The sequence below is a fragment of the Pseudopodoces humilis genome, chromosome 22, assembly GCF_049639895.1.
Source record: "Pseudopodoces humilis isolate 2021_Gansu_Grassland_sample_001 chromosome 22, ASM4963989v1, whole genome shotgun sequence".
NCBI classification, from domain to species: Eukaryota; Metazoa; Chordata; class Aves; order Passeriformes; family Paridae; genus Pseudopodoces; species Pseudopodoces humilis.
In genome coordinates, this window is record NC_142221.1 from 4,251,895 (window position 1) to 4,269,309 (window position 17,415).

A 17,415-nucleotide genomic window follows, 5' to 3' on the forward strand; every position below is an offset into this window, starting at 1 on the left:
GAGTGACTCTGACCTTAACAAACTGGACATTTCAGTCACTCCCCATCACAGACTCCATACCCTTTGTCTTATTTCCCTTTATGTTAATAGGAACATTTAAAAGCTGTCATTTTCCAGGCCCCTCAGCTCTTGTTGGCAGAGCTGTGCTGCCCTGCCTGCTGTTTGTACTTAGCACATTAAGAGGCTGCTGCTCTGAAAACCCCACGGCTGTGCAAGCCATTTCGGACTGTCTTGATGTAAATAAAGTGAAGCTGGCACCAAAGTGAATGAGGGAATGCTTTTCTGGTTATTAAATACAATTTGGTCACAAGAATATTTCTGTGAAACTTTTCTTCTAGTTTTCTTTCTCCATAGTCTGCATTTCAGAACGTGTTCTGAGAGCAGTATTTGCCACATGCTGGAAGGAGTTTTGGTTCAACATTTCACTGCTGTTGTACTCTATAATGCCTGTGTTTTTCCATAAATCATCTTTGAGGTGTGTTCAGTGGCTCAGACCTTTTTGCTGGTTTAATGCTAGATTTATCTGACATCAGTTGTCGGTCTTCAGCAGCAGGTTATTGCTGCCATATCAGTCTGTATCATTAGTCCTGTATTTGTCAAATAAAAAAATGCTTGGGTTACTGCACTTAGAACACTTTTCCCTCTTCACAAACCACTCAGAGTAGGTTTGTAGCTTTAGCTTTTTCTCCTGTTGTTTATACCTGTAACATGGAAAACCAAGCAAAATCCAATCCAAAGCACACTTCTCATTGGCTCAAATCTGCAATGAGGAACAAATGCATCAAGTAGAATTTTCACAAATTTTCTGCTGTGTGGTACAAAGTGCTGAGTAGTGATGGGCAGTCAGTGTGCAAGCTGTGAGTAGAGACCTGCTATAGTTATTCATAACTCCTCAGAGCTGGTGGCCCTTAGAGGAGGCTTTTCAGTGGTTACTGAGTGTTAGAAGTTGGAAAAGTCAGTAAAGAAACATACTCAACAGAACTTCATGTAAAACACTTTATTGGAGGTTGTGCCAAAACCCTTTGGAAGAAGCAGTATCCAGGTTTTTATAGAGAGGCTTCCATGCTGCTTCCAAGCTTGGAGCTTAACTCTCAGTGCAAAGCCAGTCCCCTCTGTGTTTTTGGGAAGGAAGTAAGTGCTGGACTATGTTTTGTGCAGGGGTTTTCAGAGCATGGAGGTTTATTTAATTTATTCTTTGTATACAAAATAGGCTTTGCAGTAAATGTGGGGTATAACTATGGTTATTCCTTTTTCCTTCAAGGTTTGCTGTAATTCTTTGTTTTCCGTGTCATTACTCCCAATCATGGTGATGTGAGAGCACAGCAGGTCCCTGTCTATTCTGTGTTCCTTAGCTCTGGGTCACTCTGCCCTGTGCTGTGCTGCCTTCCCAGCTATTCTGGGCTGTCTGTGGGGCAGCAGAGGGGAAAACCAGCAGTTTTCCAGGAACATTATCCACTCTGGGAAGTGCAGGAGGGAGATGTTGGCTCCTTGGTGGGTGCTGAGAGCTGGAGATGCCACTGGATTGTGCTTGGCTTTCACAAGAGCTGTGCCAGGCTTCTGTGGGGATGTGAGGGACATCAGCCTGTCCTTGCCTCTCCATTCACACTCCCAGTGCTGGTGGGACCGTGAGTTCTTACAGTGCTGTCTCCTGGGGCAGCCGAGTGCCACAGCTAATTAGCAGCTGGGTCTAATGAGTGGTGGCGCAGGAGCTGGGAGCCAGGGCTGCAGGCTGGCAGCCTTCTTCCCCTGCTAATCCATGGAATGGGAATAACCCCCCACCCCTGCTACATTCACGTGGGGGAAGCACAGAGCAGCCTGGGCTTCCAGAGCAATGCAGATCTTGTGACTAAATGCATCAGTTGGGGCCAAGCAACATTCCTGGTCGACAGCTGAAAAATTAACATGGAACCCCAGTAATTCCAGAGCTGACTTGCATTTTGGCAGTCTCTGAAACGTGATGAGAAGTCAGAGACCAGAGGAGCCAAAACCAGAGAAATTCATTCACAGCAATCCCATGGATGAGCAGAACCATGGTCCTAAAAATGCAAGACGCTCTCTCCATTGTGCATGAATAAATGATGGATGAAATGACCGCTGGATTGTAAACGGAATTTATAATGTTAATGATATAATACAGTCTCTTGCCACAACGGGTCTCCTTTCTTGTCTTTTTAAGCTGCTTGGAAAGGAGCCCAGTGCCTTTTTCTTTAGTGCAAATAAATGTAAGCTAAGCAGCCTCGTACATCGAATATCACTGACTTGAGACCTCCTGGCCATATGTACCTGTCTGCTGCTTTTGCCACCAACTCCCAGGAAAAGTGTGATAGAAATGAAGACGCCACATTAGATGTGGTATTGGGAAAACAGAGAAAACCTGATTTTGTAGTCTGGTGCTGTTGTGCAACATTGCCACTGATTTCACTGTTGCATGAAGCAAGAACTCCCTTTGCTGCAGAGAAACCTCTATTCACTTTCCCCTCTGTTTTAACCCCTGGAGTGGCACGGAGTGGGGTCAGGATGGAGCTTTTGGAGCCAGGTATTGCTGCTGGCACTTATGTCATGAGGATGAGTGGGTTTAGGCTTTCCTCATGTGTTTTCCCTGCAATTAAACTTATTACAACACCTTGAGAATCAAAATGTCAAAGCAGCCTTCAGGAGGGTCTGAAGCTTTTCTCTACATCTCAAATCAGGCTGTGATTTTTAGCCACGTTCTGTGTGATCATGGCCAAACTCTCCAGTTCCCAGCCAAAAGGGCTGAGAAGATGTGGATATAAAGCTCTTCAAAACCCGGCTCTGCTCTTATTTCTGAGCAAGAACACTCAGCTCCTCCTTTATACTTTGTTTTATTTACATTTGAGGCTTCTCTTGAAAGCCAATTACAGAGCAGAACAGGGCAGTGAGACCATTTCATTCCCATTGCAAAGTTGGTTCTTCTGCTTCTCCAGCCTCTGCAGGGCTCCTTACAAATCACTTGCAGATGAGATGTCTGCTACTTTAAAAAACCAAATAACATACCTGGCAACTGCCAATGGAATTCCTTCCCCCATCTTGTCTCCAGCTCCCAGGAACTGTAGTTTCAACATTTCACCTAGCAAGTGAGCAAATGTGCAGCAGGAAGATTTTGTTGCCTTGGGGCTTTTGGTTGTTTAAATTTGTCAGAACTTGAAATAGTTAAAACCAGAGTAGAATTTGAGGTAAACAAGAAAAATCAAAAGCTCTACTTGTGCTGTTTGGAGAGGTCACTTTTTGCAGACAAGAGTGTAATTTAAAAACTTTCCCAAACTAATCAAATGCCGCTGACAGGATGCACATGGAACCTCTTGAAAGAGCATAAGTGGCTTTTCTCAGGAAGAGAAGTACCTTTTGGGTAACCTTTCCACAAGTAAAGTATCGAGCTCATTGGACAACTTCTCCCATTTGGAAGCATTAATTGATGTACAAAACTTCTGTCATAAAGAAGATGAACTTTGGGATCTGTGGGTACTTGCACTGATGGTTTCCCTGTGTTATTTCAACAATGCTCTGTTCTCTTTGTGCAGACACCCGTGCTAACAGATGTCTGCAGTTAACGAGTCTTCAGCGCTGAAGCTTTCAGAAGTTTTAAATTGTTTTCTTGAATACTAAGTGTAAGGTTTGTGTGATTTTCTTCTCTGCCTTGCAGTGGCTTGCATTGTGTGATTCCAAGTCCTACAGCACATGTGACTATTCTGTGACTCTAAAACCTCAAAGCCAAACAGCCAATACCCAACCAACCAAGAGCAAAGCCCCAAACCTAGAAAGGCAGAAATACAGTTTTCAGCAGCCTTCATTCCTGGACTGGTCTGAGCTTTGTTGTGCTCTTCTGAGGTTATTTTCTACAGGAATTTGGTGCTGCTGCTTGGCACGTTCCTGCAATAAAATGGTGTATTTGCAGGGAATCTGCTGGGCGCAGTTTGTCTGGCTTTATGAAGTAGTAAATTTTCTGTTGCTTAATCTAATATTCTAGAGAAAAACAGTAGTGCAGGGAAAGGAGAATGTAGCTTCATCCTCCAGAAGTGCCATTAGAGGTCTTGATCTTGTTACAGTCTTTGCTATTACTTGTAAGAACAGTAACATATGAGGATTTAAGGTCTGCTGCAGTCAGAAAGCACAAAGAAAAGAGTGAGTGTCAATACCGACAGAGAGCACCCAACTGTGCTGGAACCAGGGAGGCAATGCTGGGGCCAGCCCACTGCCTCAGGGATCAAATCAGGGTGAGTTGAACCCTCTTTTACTTTATGGTGGATTAGCTAAGCCCTGTGCTCTGCCTCTGGGATGTCAAATCCTGCTCAGAATGTGTGTTCCTCTTTGAGGTGACAACATCCATCCTGCACCTTCACTTGTGGTTTTCTGTCCTTTTCCAAAGCACAGGCTTGCTGTCCCCTCTCCGTAGAGGTGGCTGGGTTTTGGTGGCACTGGCTGAGTGCTCAGTATCCAGAGTTAGGGCTGGAAGATGCTGTGGGTTCTTGCACTTTTGAAACATGGGCTGCTCCAGGCATCCCTGAGCAGGATGGGCTGTGGGGACAGGGCCACGGAGAGAAGGTGTTGGAACAGAGCAGAAGTTGACAGAGAAGCTCTCAGAGAACAGCTCCACTCAGGTGTCATTTCCAGGACACCAGACCTGGAAATACCAGTGGGGCTGAAGCCTGAATTATGTGGGGCCAGCCCTGGGAGTGTCACAGACCTGGGATTGGGACCAAGGCTGCTCACCTGTCAAAGAAATCAGCCTAGAACTGAACAAGCTGGACTTGGGGGTGCCCCCATCTTCTAAGCCTGCACTCAATCATCTCCTGGCTTGGTAAGCACTAGAGCTCTTGTGTTTATGACATTCCCGTTGATCTGAGTTCCCTCCTCTTGCCTCTGGTTTCTCCTGCCCTCATTTACGTGCTTGACTGTAAATGTCTCCTCAGACAGGAGCATGTTGATGAGCCTTAATGAGTTAATATAATCCCCATGAGCTCTATATTGCTGCTTAAAAATACTGGCTGTGGTTGCTTAAAAATACAGCATTTTCTGCAAAGATGCATCATGGCAACAGCTGGAGGGGACTGCAGTGGGGTTGGGACAACAGGTCCCCATGGAGAAGCATCCCTGCACTAGCCAGCCTTTTCCTGCTGCAGGCTCATTTGGAAATGGCCTTTTCACACAAGACCAGTGCTTAATATATCACTCAGACTTTGCTCATTGTCTACAGTTAGTAGTCTAACCTAGGCTCAGTGAAGTAATTAGGAGAAATAATTAACAGCTCTCAGTGATGAGGCTATCTCTCCCTCCCCTCTCCCTCACCATGTGGTGCACCTTGGTAGTAACTGAGAAAACACAAGAGGACATTGCAAATCAAAAAATAAGTCTTTACCTGTAATTAACTGTGCACACAAAAAATAAAACATGGTGATCAAGCAGCCATTAATAGTTGCTTTACTGGAGGAGGATACACCAGAATCAAATGCTCATGGTAAAATGTCCCTTTAGGTCGTGGTTCTGGTTCTGTTATAACATTTAATCCAAATAAAAATAAGTCTCTACCAAAAGAAGTATTTGACCCGTACACCATACGGACATGTGTGGATAAGACACTGCACTCCTCACGTTCCAAATGCCTCATGGCCCCTGTGTTCTCCATAAGTGCAAGAAAACAAAACCCAGCCATGAAAATACAAAATCAATGCAGCAACTACAGTCGTAGGCAACAGTATGTGCGTGGCCAGGCCAGGCCCGTGGTGGGATGTGGGACTATGCAGCAGGGATGGACCAGAGTCCCCTCTCCCCTCCCTCCTGTCCCCTGCTCCTTGTGTGCTGGGGCTCTGCAGTTGTCATCACAGGCTCTTCTAAAACAGATGCCAAGAGCAGGGAAAATAAAAACAACACCCCAGCCTATACCAAAGTAAATAAAGTAATAATAAAAAAAACATCCCTTGGATGGCGGCACTGTTTGCCCAGAGACCCGGCGGCCCTGGCCCCGGCAGAGCAGGACAGAGTCACTGTGTGCAGGACGGGCCATGTCCCACACAGGCTGCTGCTGTCCCCGTGTCACCACGCTGGGACACCGGGCTGGGACACCGGGCTGGGACACCGGGCAGGAGTCAGCACCGGGCTCCCTGCGTACCTCTCTGCTTGGAAAGTGGACCGAAAGACGCTGTGCAAGTCCTAGCGTGAAGGAAGGCGGAGGAGGTGGTGGGGACGGCCACCCGTCACCTCAGTGTCCCCAGGTCCCTGGGGTGACACGTCCGGGCTGGGCTCCCTGTGCAGCCTCAGAGGTCCACCCAGCCTCGCAGCTGCAGGGCGAGCACCCCCAGGGCCACGGTGGCCAGGCTGCCGCCCGCACCGGGAGCACTGTCACAGTCCTTTTTGTCCACTTCACACCTGGACTGCTGGCACAGGACGCCCTTGAAGCCCACGGGGCAGATGCAGCGCTGGTTCTGGTAGCAGGTGCCGCCGTTCTGGCAGAGCAGGAGCTCATCGTCGCAGACATTGGCTGCAGGGGGAGAGGGACAAGTGTAGGTGTTATCCTGCAGAGTGTTAAACCCCTTGGCTGCAGCAGGAACTAGATTTTAGCTCCTAGGAGTGAAATTATCCAGCCCTCCCAGTGCTAGAGCAGTTCCAAGGCCAGCAGAATGCAGTGGAAGGGTGCAAACTCCGTGGCCAAAGCTATAAAGTAATTTTTGATTTGGGAGGAATGGCTGGAATCTGCTCACCCTGCACCCCGACCATCATGGGGCACCCAAGCCAGCAGTGCTGGAGATCCTGTCCCTGTTTGGAGCCATCCCACAGCTCTGTGGCCCTGCAGCCGGGTACTCACGGAAGCAGCCCTGTCTCCAGTAGTAGTTGGGCAGGCAGTCGTCGCACTTGGGCCCTGTGGCACCTTCCCTGCACTCACAGTAGCCGGTCTCATTGCAGCGGTCGTGCATGGAGCCGATCTGGTTGCAGTTACATTCTGGCCAAAGACAAGGAGGTCAGAGCCCGTCCTGCCGGGGGTTTCTGTGCCTGCAGTTCCCTAAGGGAGGGGCTGGGGGCTTTGGAAAAGTCTGGAGATGTGCTATGGAAGAGAGCTTAGAGATCAAGGGGCTGGGAGGACACGTTGGCCTAAGAGGCCCCAACAGTGCAAACAGCCACGAGTTCAAAGGCCACCCCTCTTTGGAGCTGAGCCCTTCTGGCTGTGCAAGGCACCTGAATTCAGTCAGAAAGGCTTTTTACTGTGAGGGTGGGGAGGCCCACGGTTTGCCCAGAGAAGCTGTGGGTGCCTCATCCCTGGAAGTGTCCAAGGCCAGGTTGGATGGGGCTTGGAGCAACCTCATCTAGTGAAAGGTGTCCCTGCCCATGGCAGAGGGTGGAACTAGGCAGTTTTCAACCCAAACTGTTGGGTGGTTCTGCGATAATTTTTAGGTTTTGTTTTCAGGGAAGAGATGCCCTGGCAGGCTGCAGAGACCATAGGAGCTGCCATCCTTGCAGAGCATGCAGGTGGGCCCCACACCCTCCAGAGAGGGGCTGAATGAAGCAGAGTGAGGGCCCTGCCAGGCCGTGCTCACCTATGCAGACATTCTCGTCATCCAGCTCGGCAGAGCTGTTGCGGTAGAAGCCCAGGCGGCAGTGCTGGCAGTGCTGGCCCCGCGTGTTGTGCTTGCAGCTCACGCAGGTCACCACGTTGAGGAAGTCAATGTAGCTGCAGCGGTTGGAGTGGCCGTAGCACTCGCAGTCTGTGGAGGAGAGGAGGGGAGAGCTGGAGACATGGCCCTGGAGCGCCTTCCCCCGTGCTGGAAGGAGGAGAGGAGCCACTGTGGAGACAGGTCCTGCTGGAGGGAATGCCATGGCCACTGCCAGAGCAGGGCTGGGGTGAGCTGGGCAGGAGGAGGGCGCACAGCTCTCCATCACCCCGGGAAGATTGGGCTGGAAATCACTCAGAGCAGGGTCGGGGTCCCTGTAATCTTGAGGTGTGGAGAGGCAGGAGCCAGCTCCTTTCAATCCCAGGACATGATTTCTTCTAGAAACTGCATAATTATGGAAGCAGGCAGTGGAGGGGAGTCAGATGTTAATTAAAGAGCCGCCTTGTTAATGAGCAGAGCTCTGTGCCTGGGTTTGGCTCTGAGTAGGCTGCAGGACCTGTGAGGAGCTGGGCTGGGGGGAAGAGCCCTGGCACAGGCTCTGCCTGGCTGGGGAACAGAGGGGACTGGCCCATGGGATGGGCCTGGCAGAGGGTGCTCAAGTGGAGATGGAGCTGCTGCATGTCCAGGTAAAACCTCACCTCTCCTTTTCCCCTCTATCTCAGCAGGTCCTGTTGTACCTTTCCGTTCTGAAGGGTGGTGGCTCTCAGGTTAAGTGTTTAAAATAAGCCTGTGCAAGGCAGTGTGGCTTGTTTGGGATCCTTCAACAGCTGGTGGACAGGTGTGTGAAGGTTTGAACCAGGGCTTGCCTGGCACAGCACAGCAAAGGCTGCTGGTGGGGAGGGAGATGTCACCATCACTTGGCCAAGTGCTCCTGTCCCCAGGGCTGACCTCTCTCAGCTGTGGGCACATGTTAGGAAACAACTGTTTGTGGGTGAATTTGTAGTCAGGGGGATTGGATTTTGTGCTTCTTGTGTTTGCTTTTTATGACCATGACTTGGGATGGTGACAGCCTTGCAGTGTCAGATCCAGGTGCTGGGTCTTACTGGGAGATTTTTATATAAATACATATATATATAAATGTGTGTGTGTTTGTGTGTGTTTATAGTGAGATGTGCAACTCAGGAGAAAAGGAGGGGACTTGTGGCCCAGCTGGCCTGGGCAGGAGGTTCCCAGGCAACAAGGGCAGGGGATAACATGAGCAGAAAGTCTCAGCCAGGTCTGAGCTTTCAGAGCCTTCAGAGAGAGGTTTGGAGCTGGGGTTTTGTTCCAAGCAGAACATGAAACATTCAAGGATGGCAGAGGGATGGCAGGGAAGGGTGTGGGTTGGCATGCACATGCGACTGGAGGAGGAGACATGATCAATGACATGATGACCAAAGAAGAAGGAGCAGGGCAGAGGTTTCCCCATGGTTCACAGCTGCCTGAGGAGGAGCTGAGAGTCTCTTGTGATCTCTGTGAAATAACTTCTGCCTCATCAACTGATACCCAAAGAATTTCAGCTCAAATACTGCCTGCTGCAATTCCTAGGTGTTGTTTCAGACTACAGAAGCACTGCTGCACACAGCCAACAGCTAACCACGACTCGGACAGACCCTCCCCACCTTCTCCACATCTGAATCTGCAGGACCACATCACCTGAGCGAGGCCAGGGAGCCCTGGAGCGCCGCCCTCCCTCTGCTTACCTTTGTATGTTTCAATGGGAGCCACTGGGCCAGAGTTTGGTTTGAGCCGGATGAGTTTTGAGCTCTTTGAGGATGCTTGAGAAAAATCAGAGAAAGGCTTTTTCTCACTGCTTAACACCACCCCGTGTCCTCCCCTGCCACGAGAACAATACCGAGCCAAGCGCTGGCAGCACTGGCATCTATTTCTGCACCAGGTAGCCGCTACATTTCTCCTCTTCTCCTCCCCTCCTCAAAGTCTGATGCATGAAAAACTCAATGCATTAATAACTCAACACACAACACTACTGCAGAGCTGGGAGGAGCTGCTCATATGTGCCCCCTTGATGAGTGGTGGCGTGGTTTGGGATAAGGATCTACAACTTACAAACCATTATCTACAGGCCACCGATGAAGGTTACGCCAGCTGGCACCCAAAAATCTGCGAGGAGGATGAATGCTATGGAGGTGGCATCTGGCAGGGGTTGCTACAGGGTCCTGCAGAGCAGGTGCTGCTCCAGCCTGGCAGGACGTCCCCAGCAGCACGTACCTGTCTTTTTCCCGTGCTTCTTGCCTGCAGAGTGTGCTGTGCGCCCTGCTTTGCTCTTTGGAGTCGCTGCACCAGAGGATAGAACAGGTCTGAGAGCTGTGCTGGGGAGGGGGCTCCCAGGGCCATGTTCCCCACGTTTCCTCGGGGTGAAGGGCTGTCCCAGCAGGAATGGGGCTCCCTGGGGGTTGTGCTGCCAGCCAGACCCCTGTCCCACGCAGAATGACCCAGCACTGGGGGAAAAGGCCACCAAGCCTTGGGAGGTTTTGTGCTCTGGTGAGTCCAGTGAGGAGCAAGGCTGAGCAGCATTGAGGTCCCACAGGGTGTTTGGAAATGGGTTCTGGTTCCATTGTTTTTTTTATGGAGCTTATGCCCTTGCATGTGCTGTGGTGCTCAGGAGGGCTCTGTGTGGGCATTGCCAGCTCCAGACTCCTGTGTCAGTCACATCCTCACAGTGACAGTGGTGGCAGGAGGTGGTTCTGCTTCCCATGAGCTCAGCCATGGTCAGAGTGCATCCCTGAGGCTGCTGTGGTACCAGGGCCCTGCTGGTCTCCATGGCTTTCCTTGGCCCCAGACATCTCCAAAAAGACCCCCCTGGGGCTGGATGGGCAGAGCTGAGCTGAGCTGGACCCTCTGAGTAGGAGATTGTACAATGGGGGGTTGTGCTGAGGACAGCTGGTTGTCCTGGTCTGGGGCACTGAGGGAGAAACCTGCCCTGTCCCACCCTTGGGGACTGGCCTGGTCTTACCTCGCATGTTCTTGGGAGGGTCTGATGGCTTCGGCTTCTGTCCAAGTGCTGCTGGGTTTGGGGCGTCATCACAGGTGGCATCAGAGAGAACATCAGATTTAAAACAGATCCCCCCTGGTTTGCTTAGCAAGGTGTCAAGGGGACACTGGAAGCTCTAGGCAGGTGTCTAGGCTGGGGTGGTGAAACTGTAACTGGTTGAGGATGTGCTGAAGCAGGAAGGAGAGACAAAGCCTCCTCAAGGTTAGCGTCTACAAGTGTGAAGAGAGACAGGAAAAATATTCCTAGGGGGAAGGTGTGGGAGCTGCTGGATGGCTGAGTGTTGGCAGGTGCTTCTGACACTGCCCAGGCATGGAGAGAAGCCAGATCTGCAGAGCCCTGTCAACACTTGCCCCTTGGTGTAGCTCTATCCCTTGTTACTGCATCAAAAGCAGCTTTGCCTCTCTGTGAGGCCAGACAGGCCTGGGGTGGATCTGCACAGGAGCGATGCTAAAGCCTACGGCTGGAACGAGCTACAGGAATCTCGTGTGGGAGAAGGGAGCTGAGCACCAAGGACAGCTACCAAAGCGTGTGTGTGCTGGGAGCCCTGAGCAGGAGAAGCTTCAGCCTCAACAGCCAGAGAGAAACCTCCCAAGGCTCCCACCTGGAGCACCTCAGGCAGTAACGTAGGAGACCTGAGAAAGGAAATGCACGAGAAGGATCTAAACAACTCTAACCAGCACAGGCTATCCATTCAGAGGGTGATTCTGCTGCACAGACAGGCTACAGCCTCGGGAGATGACAGCATTTCCATGATCCTCTCCATTCACCCCAGCAGCAAGCTGTGAACAATCTCTTCTACCACTCACCATCCTCATAGTTCATGTACACTACTAAACCCCGAGGCTCTATCCAGCCTCATTCCCAGCTGTGTGCAGGGCACAGACAAGCCCCGAGCTCTTTCCTGGGCAGGAGGAGAAGAGAGGCATGGAAAACACAGATCCAGAGCTAGAACTAAAGCATTCTCTGAGCTGGCAGGACCCAGCTCAGCCCCGTGGCTCCTACCTTGTGCTCCTGGGCCAGCCTTGGCCAGGGGAGAGCCCACCTGCAGCGGGGCAGCCGCCGACAAGCCGGGGTAGTCTTGCAGTGATCAAAGAGAAAATTGTGTTACTGGAGGAGCTGGTATCCCACGAAGAGCCCTGCAGCATTCCCACAGGGAGTCAGAGCCCCAAATCCAACACCCAGCCCTGTGCCAGAGGGGTCTTTAGACACCAGAGCCCTTGAGCTGTGAGGGGCAGTGTGTGCTGAGCCGCCTGAGCTCCTGTGTTAGCATCAGGATCCGAGCCACTGCCCTGCACCCCTCTGCTCTGAAATGACAGCAGAGAAACAGCACACACACCTGGGATGGAGGCACCAGACCCTGGTTTCCAATCCCAGCTTCCACACCCTCCTTCAGGCTCTCCTCACAAATACAAATGAAAGAATTTCCAACCACCGCAGAGAAGATGAACCAGCAAGAAATTTTATAGCTCACTTGTGTTTGGTTTCCCTGCAAACCCTCACCCCCACTGGCTCCATCCCCCTCCCCTCATTCTCAATATTGGTAACAATCTTCAGGTTTGCTAGAAAACAAATCAGGGACTAAAAATTTTAAAAGCCATATTATTAATTTCAAGCTCCAGTTGGGTAACATAAGGAGGAGGAGGGAAAAAATAAAAATCTCTTGATTCTTGCCAAGTTTCAAAGGACAAACCCAAGTAGGAGAGAAATGTGATTTCCCAGCCTCATCAAGGAGATGATAAACAATACAGAATAAAAAATAAAAAAAAAAAGATTATTTTTTAATGACAAGCTCTAAGAGAAGGTGATAGACATTGTCCTTTTCAGCTGGAAAGTGGAAACCAATTGATATTAATATGGTGTTAAAGAGAATATGAAAAAATCCCTGTGCAAATTGGCAAGGGTTTAATTAGAGTCACAATAAAAAACAGCCCTGGAGGCATTTTGCTTTTTAGTCATTCACATACACCTCCACTCAATCGCATTTACAGAGCCAAGAAAATTATTAATGCTCATTATCCTGAGAACCTTTCCCTTTGTAGCTCTGGGCCATAATGGACAGTTTTACATTTTGGGAGGGGGAGAGAGACACATTTTGCCCCAGACCCACTTCATAAAATTGGGAAACGATGGGCGGCTCTGATGGAAATTGCTGTTCTTGCTGGGCTTCTGAGGAAGAGGAATAAATTGAGCCAAGAAGTTACATTTCATAGCAAAAACCATGGGGGCAAACAGCACTGGGGGAGAAACCTGGAAAAGTCCTTCTCAAAACATAAAGCATGGGATCCCTTTCCTGCAGGACCTCCCCAAAGCCAGGCTGTTGGTGCCCATTTTCTGCTGGAGTTTGTGACCACTCAGCAGGGCTCAAGCTGGTCCTGCTTTTCCCAGAGGTGAACTGGCACTGCTGAGACAGCCATGAGCCAGAGGGAGGAAAACTGAAGCAAGAAAAAGAAATTAAAAAGGAAAAGTTTGGGGTTTTTTGGTGGGTTTTTTTTTTTGCTTATTTTGAACATGGGAAAAAATGTAACAAATGGCAGGGAAGAAGCTGACAGGCTTCAAGGAAGGCTTTGAAATAACAGAACTGCAGAAGGCAAAGGAGAATAGCACTTAATTCATCCTCTAAGGGTAACTCTGTGTTTCTCTTCCTTCTACCCACTTTGGCAGCTTCCACTGCCTTCAGACCACAGCCCTTGCCCATGAGCTCATCCCTCTCTCCCCTCTTGCCGCACGACCGGGCACAGAAAGCATCCTATGAGCACGACCACAGCTCCACCTTGACCACGAAAACACCACGAGCAGCCAAAGGAAGCAGATGTCTAGCAGCTCCATGCAACCCAGAGACAACCCAAATCTAATCTACTCCTCTAGCCTACGTGCCACGCTGCTTCTGCTGTGCTGCTACCCACTGGTGTGCGGAGGCACCGAGGAGAAGGGAAAAACACGTCGGGCTGGCTTTAAATACCTGATTTTTTCTGTGTTTCTGTCACGGGCACAGAGGCAGCAAACTCAGAGGCTGGTCTGATGATGCTTGCTTATGGTGGGAAGCAGAAATCCAGAGGGCAGAAGACAGTGTGTCAATTAGAGGGTGAAACAGAGCAGGGATGGGGCAGGGCTCTGGCAGGACTGGTTTAAATGTATGGCTTTAAAGTGAGGAGGGATTTTAATGCTTCTAAAATTAAAAAGGGGGGGTTACAAAGGAGTATCTCACTTTGGGATTCTGACCCTGATTGGGGGTCACCTCCTGCAAATGGGTCCTACCAGGGGTTCCAAGGGTCACCTCTTTCACAGTGTCTCCCTTGGGGCCCAGATGAATTAGATCTGCAGGCCCTTGGGAATGCCATGGTTTTAAAGAAATGCTTTCTGTTTTGCATGGAGGAGGAGGAGGAACATCATCTCAGGCCAAAAGCAGATCAGAATAAATCTATGTCTTGATTCCCTATTGCTGGTCAAGGGCACACAGTGGACCTTTGGCATCAAACTCCTCGTTCTGCCCAGGTAAGAGCAGGTTCTTGAGCTGCTGGGGGCCCTGGCTTCCCTCTTCTGTGGAGCAGCGCCTCCAGGGAGTGTCACCACTCCCAGGAACACCATCCTGGGGTGGGACCTGGCTCAGATGGGGATCTGGATGGGGGTGAGGAGTGAGGAGCTCAGGCCTGGCTGTATCAAGCCAAAAACCTGGCAGCTGGGCTGCAATTTATTAATTTTGTCCCTTGCCATCAGCTGATGAAAGCATTAGGAAAACATTTTCTCTGCCCAGGAAGCAGGTTTTGGAGAGGAATAAACCCTGTGATGTCTCTCAGGTCCCTCAGAGCAGCCTGGCAAGAGAGGTTACCCCAACCCCCCAGAGGCACTGTCCTGCCTGTGCCAGAGGTGCCACAAAGGCAGAGCACTGCAAATCATACAAGAGACACACCAAGCAGCTACCCACATGAGCACAGCAAAAGAATAGCCCTAAAATGTCTCTACAGGTGAGCATGGATAAAAATCAGATGACCCCAAGTGCATTGTGTGGATGTAGATGTGATCACCTGGCCCTGCTGGGGCTGTGGGGATGGGGTGAGCTCCAGGCTGGGGGAGGATGAACCTCTTCCTGCACAGCTACAGCATGGGTCTGGGTAAGGAGCTCTTCCTAACAGAGCTGAGCCTTGCAATCTTTTTCCAGGGTCACTCCAACTCCATGGAAGTTGGACTTAAACCCTTGGCTCCCTGATTAACTCCTCAAGCAGGGTACTTCCATGAATATATCTATATTTGCATAAACATGCAATCAAGTTTCCTCATCCCTTTGACTGGCTTCTGGCAGCTCCCCCAGACAGACTGTTACTAACATGCTGTGGGTGTAAAACGTCCTCCTGGGAAATATCAGGCCCTGAAAGCATGGCAAAGGGAGGAATGCGTGTCTAATTCCCCCATGAGCAGCTTAAAAAAATGTCCTGCTGTTAAGTTTTATCTGCTCATTTCCAAAAGACAAGAAAAATGCTGTCTCTTTGTTCATGGAGGGAGGGAAGGAGGAACCCCCAGAAAAAGGACAAAAGTTTTCCTGCACTGAGAGATTTCAGAAATTAGGAAAGGATGTTTCTGGTGTGTGTGTGAGCTCCTGCCCTGCGTGCTCCCAGGCTGCCAGGACAGCGGCCACCTGGGGAATGCTGGAATTCTGCCCTAGGAAAACTGCAGCTGCAGTACATCCATGAGTTTGGACACAGGGATTTGGTGCAGGATTGGGACAACCAGAAAGGACAGAGCAAAATCTGTAGGCTGCTCTGAGTCTAGTGTCAAGTGGCAGGAGGTCAGAGATAGAGAAGGATGGGGTATAATTCCCCTCTCCTTCCAGAGAAATATGTGGCTTAAATTTATTATGGATCAGAAAAGTCTTCATTGCTGTCCTGCCCTGCCTTGTCACAGAATTGTGAGAACATCTCTGACAACAGCAAACCAGGGCTGCCTGGTGGCTGGGGGAAGTGAACCAAGTCCGGGTGATTTTTATCCATGTCCCTTTATCATCCTACAGAGCAGAGATCCATGGCTACAGACACACGTCCACGACACAGAAAGAGGAGCCTGGGAGCAGAGTCCTGGCTTCTGAGCAGAGCAGGGAGCATGGCACCCACCTGGCTGGGTGGTGGTGGCTGGTATGGGGGTGCTGCTGATGGTTGTGGAGGTTGTGGTGGTGGTTGAGGTGATGGTGGTGGTTTTTGCGGTGGTGGTTTTTGCGGTGGTGGTTTTTGCGGTGTTTATGCGCTGTGGTCGCTCGTATGCTGACAAGCAAAGAGAAGAGTTGGGAGACACTTACTGGGGGGAATGGTGGGTTTCCATGCCACTGAGGCACCCATGAGGCTGCTGCTGCTGGGCTGAACTGGTGACCGATTTCTCAGCACAGTCACAAGTGGGGCACTGGCAGGATTAAGGCATCAGCGGCTCGATGACGCTGTGCACAGCGGGGCCGTGTGTGTGTGTGCGAGCAGGGGCTGCAGGCTGGGGCTGTATCAGCTTACTCTGTTGGTGCAGATATTGGCTTAAATGCTTACAGCTCAATCATAAACTAATTGCCAATTAAGCTGAAAAGGGGAGATGACGACACATCTGGGCAGGGACGGGGTGAGGAGCAGGCAGGAGGTGTCAAGGAGACCCCAGGCCAAGCTGTGCTCCCACTGCCTGGTGCCCACGTGCCCAGCTGTGCTCCTTGCCCAGCTCCATTCCCTGCTGCCACCCCTCACCAAACCACCTGGCACCATCAAAGCCACCCAGGACCATTGGCACGTGGTTTTTTTCAGTGACACCCTTCAAATTTCAGGATGGCCGGGGGTCAGCGGAGCACCCCACTGCTCCCCACAACAGCCCCGACTAAAATAACACTGAGACACAAATTCCCAGTGCTTAATTTACTTACACCTGCTGCCCTCCTGTCCTTGTTTGTCCCACTGCTTCATGCAGATTATCGTGCTAAATTTCATAATAGCCCTGAGCTAGTTTAAATACTTAATTTAGGTCACTTCTAGTCTCCTATGTGGGCTAAATAATCTCTCCTTAACTGGCCTTGGACTTAAATCCCTCCTGTCCACCTCCTGCACATTGCTCCCAGCACCCTCCCGGCTTCTGCCCTGCAGAAAATCTTGGTGGGGAGTGTTTTCCAGGGAAACAAAAGTAGTGCTGAGGATGCCAAGCTTTGTAAATGTGAGGAAAAAAAGTTATCAAAATGGTTTTGTAAAGAAAGATGAAGAATATTTTGAACTGTTGAAACATTTATTTTTTTTAAATCCTAAATTACTTAAGGGAGACCTTTACTTTTTATTTGAAAATTTCAAACACTTAACTGCTAAAAACCTAAATACGATTCATTTACCCAGAAAACCTGTCCTCCACTTTTCTATTAGGTGCATTTTTCTTAATTGCATTTGCATTTCCCTGAAATGATTCCTCCTCCAATTCTTCCCACTTGCCTGCAAACCAAAGAATTGATTATTCATCCAGCTCCCTGATTTGTTTCTTCTGGAGGGGCACTCCACCACAACATTCAAACCCAGGCGTCTGCTTACCCAAAACTCCAGGCTCTTTGATATCAAACTACCTCCAGCTTTTTTAAATAAGGAGCCCTCTCCTGCCATCAGTCTTGCAGCAGAAATCCCCGCTGAGCTCCGCTTTTGCTGCTGACACCTCACAGACATTTGTTCATCTACATACACGTGTACACGCAGATGTACACACACTCTAAATGCTTTTTTTATTGATAGCCCAAGGTGACCCAGTCTGGGTTCTGCACCAAATAATTCACACCCAGCTCCTTCTCACAGCAGAATTCTGCAGTACTGGGGG

General features: G+C 50.0%; 1 protein-coding gene across 6 annotated transcripts in view; it reads right to left on the reverse strand.

Moving 5' to 3' along the window:
* Nucleotides 1-5,412: 5,412 nt before the first annotated feature.
* Nucleotides 5,413-17,415, reverse strand: part of NTNG2 (netrin G2) — a 46,543-nt gene continuing 34,540 nt past the window's right edge. Inside the window, exons 6-14 of one of the 6 annotated variants that reach the window (XM_088065886.1) lie at nucleotides 15,714-15,860; nucleotides 13,571-13,639; nucleotides 11,614-11,688; nucleotides 10,573-10,620; nucleotides 9,828-9,893; nucleotides 9,302-9,376; nucleotides 7,545-7,712; nucleotides 6,818-6,952; nucleotides 5,413-6,493 (exon numbers count right to left, since the gene is read on the reverse strand). In XM_088065886.1, coding sequence (XP_087922012.1) covers nucleotides 6,270-6,493; nucleotides 6,818-6,952; nucleotides 7,545-7,712; nucleotides 9,302-9,376; nucleotides 9,828-9,893; nucleotides 10,573-10,620; nucleotides 11,614-11,688; nucleotides 13,571-13,639; nucleotides 15,714-15,860 — 1,007 coding nt within the window. In that variant the 3' untranslated portion in view covers nucleotides 5,413-6,269. Of the gene's footprint in view, nucleotides 6,494-6,817; nucleotides 6,953-7,544; nucleotides 7,713-9,301; nucleotides 9,377-9,827; nucleotides 9,894-10,572; nucleotides 10,624-11,613; nucleotides 11,689-13,570; nucleotides 13,640-15,713; nucleotides 15,861-17,415 lie in introns of all 6 variants that reach the window. The other 5 variants (XM_088065885.1, XM_088065887.1, XM_088065889.1 and 2 more) reach the window with 5 other exon arrangements.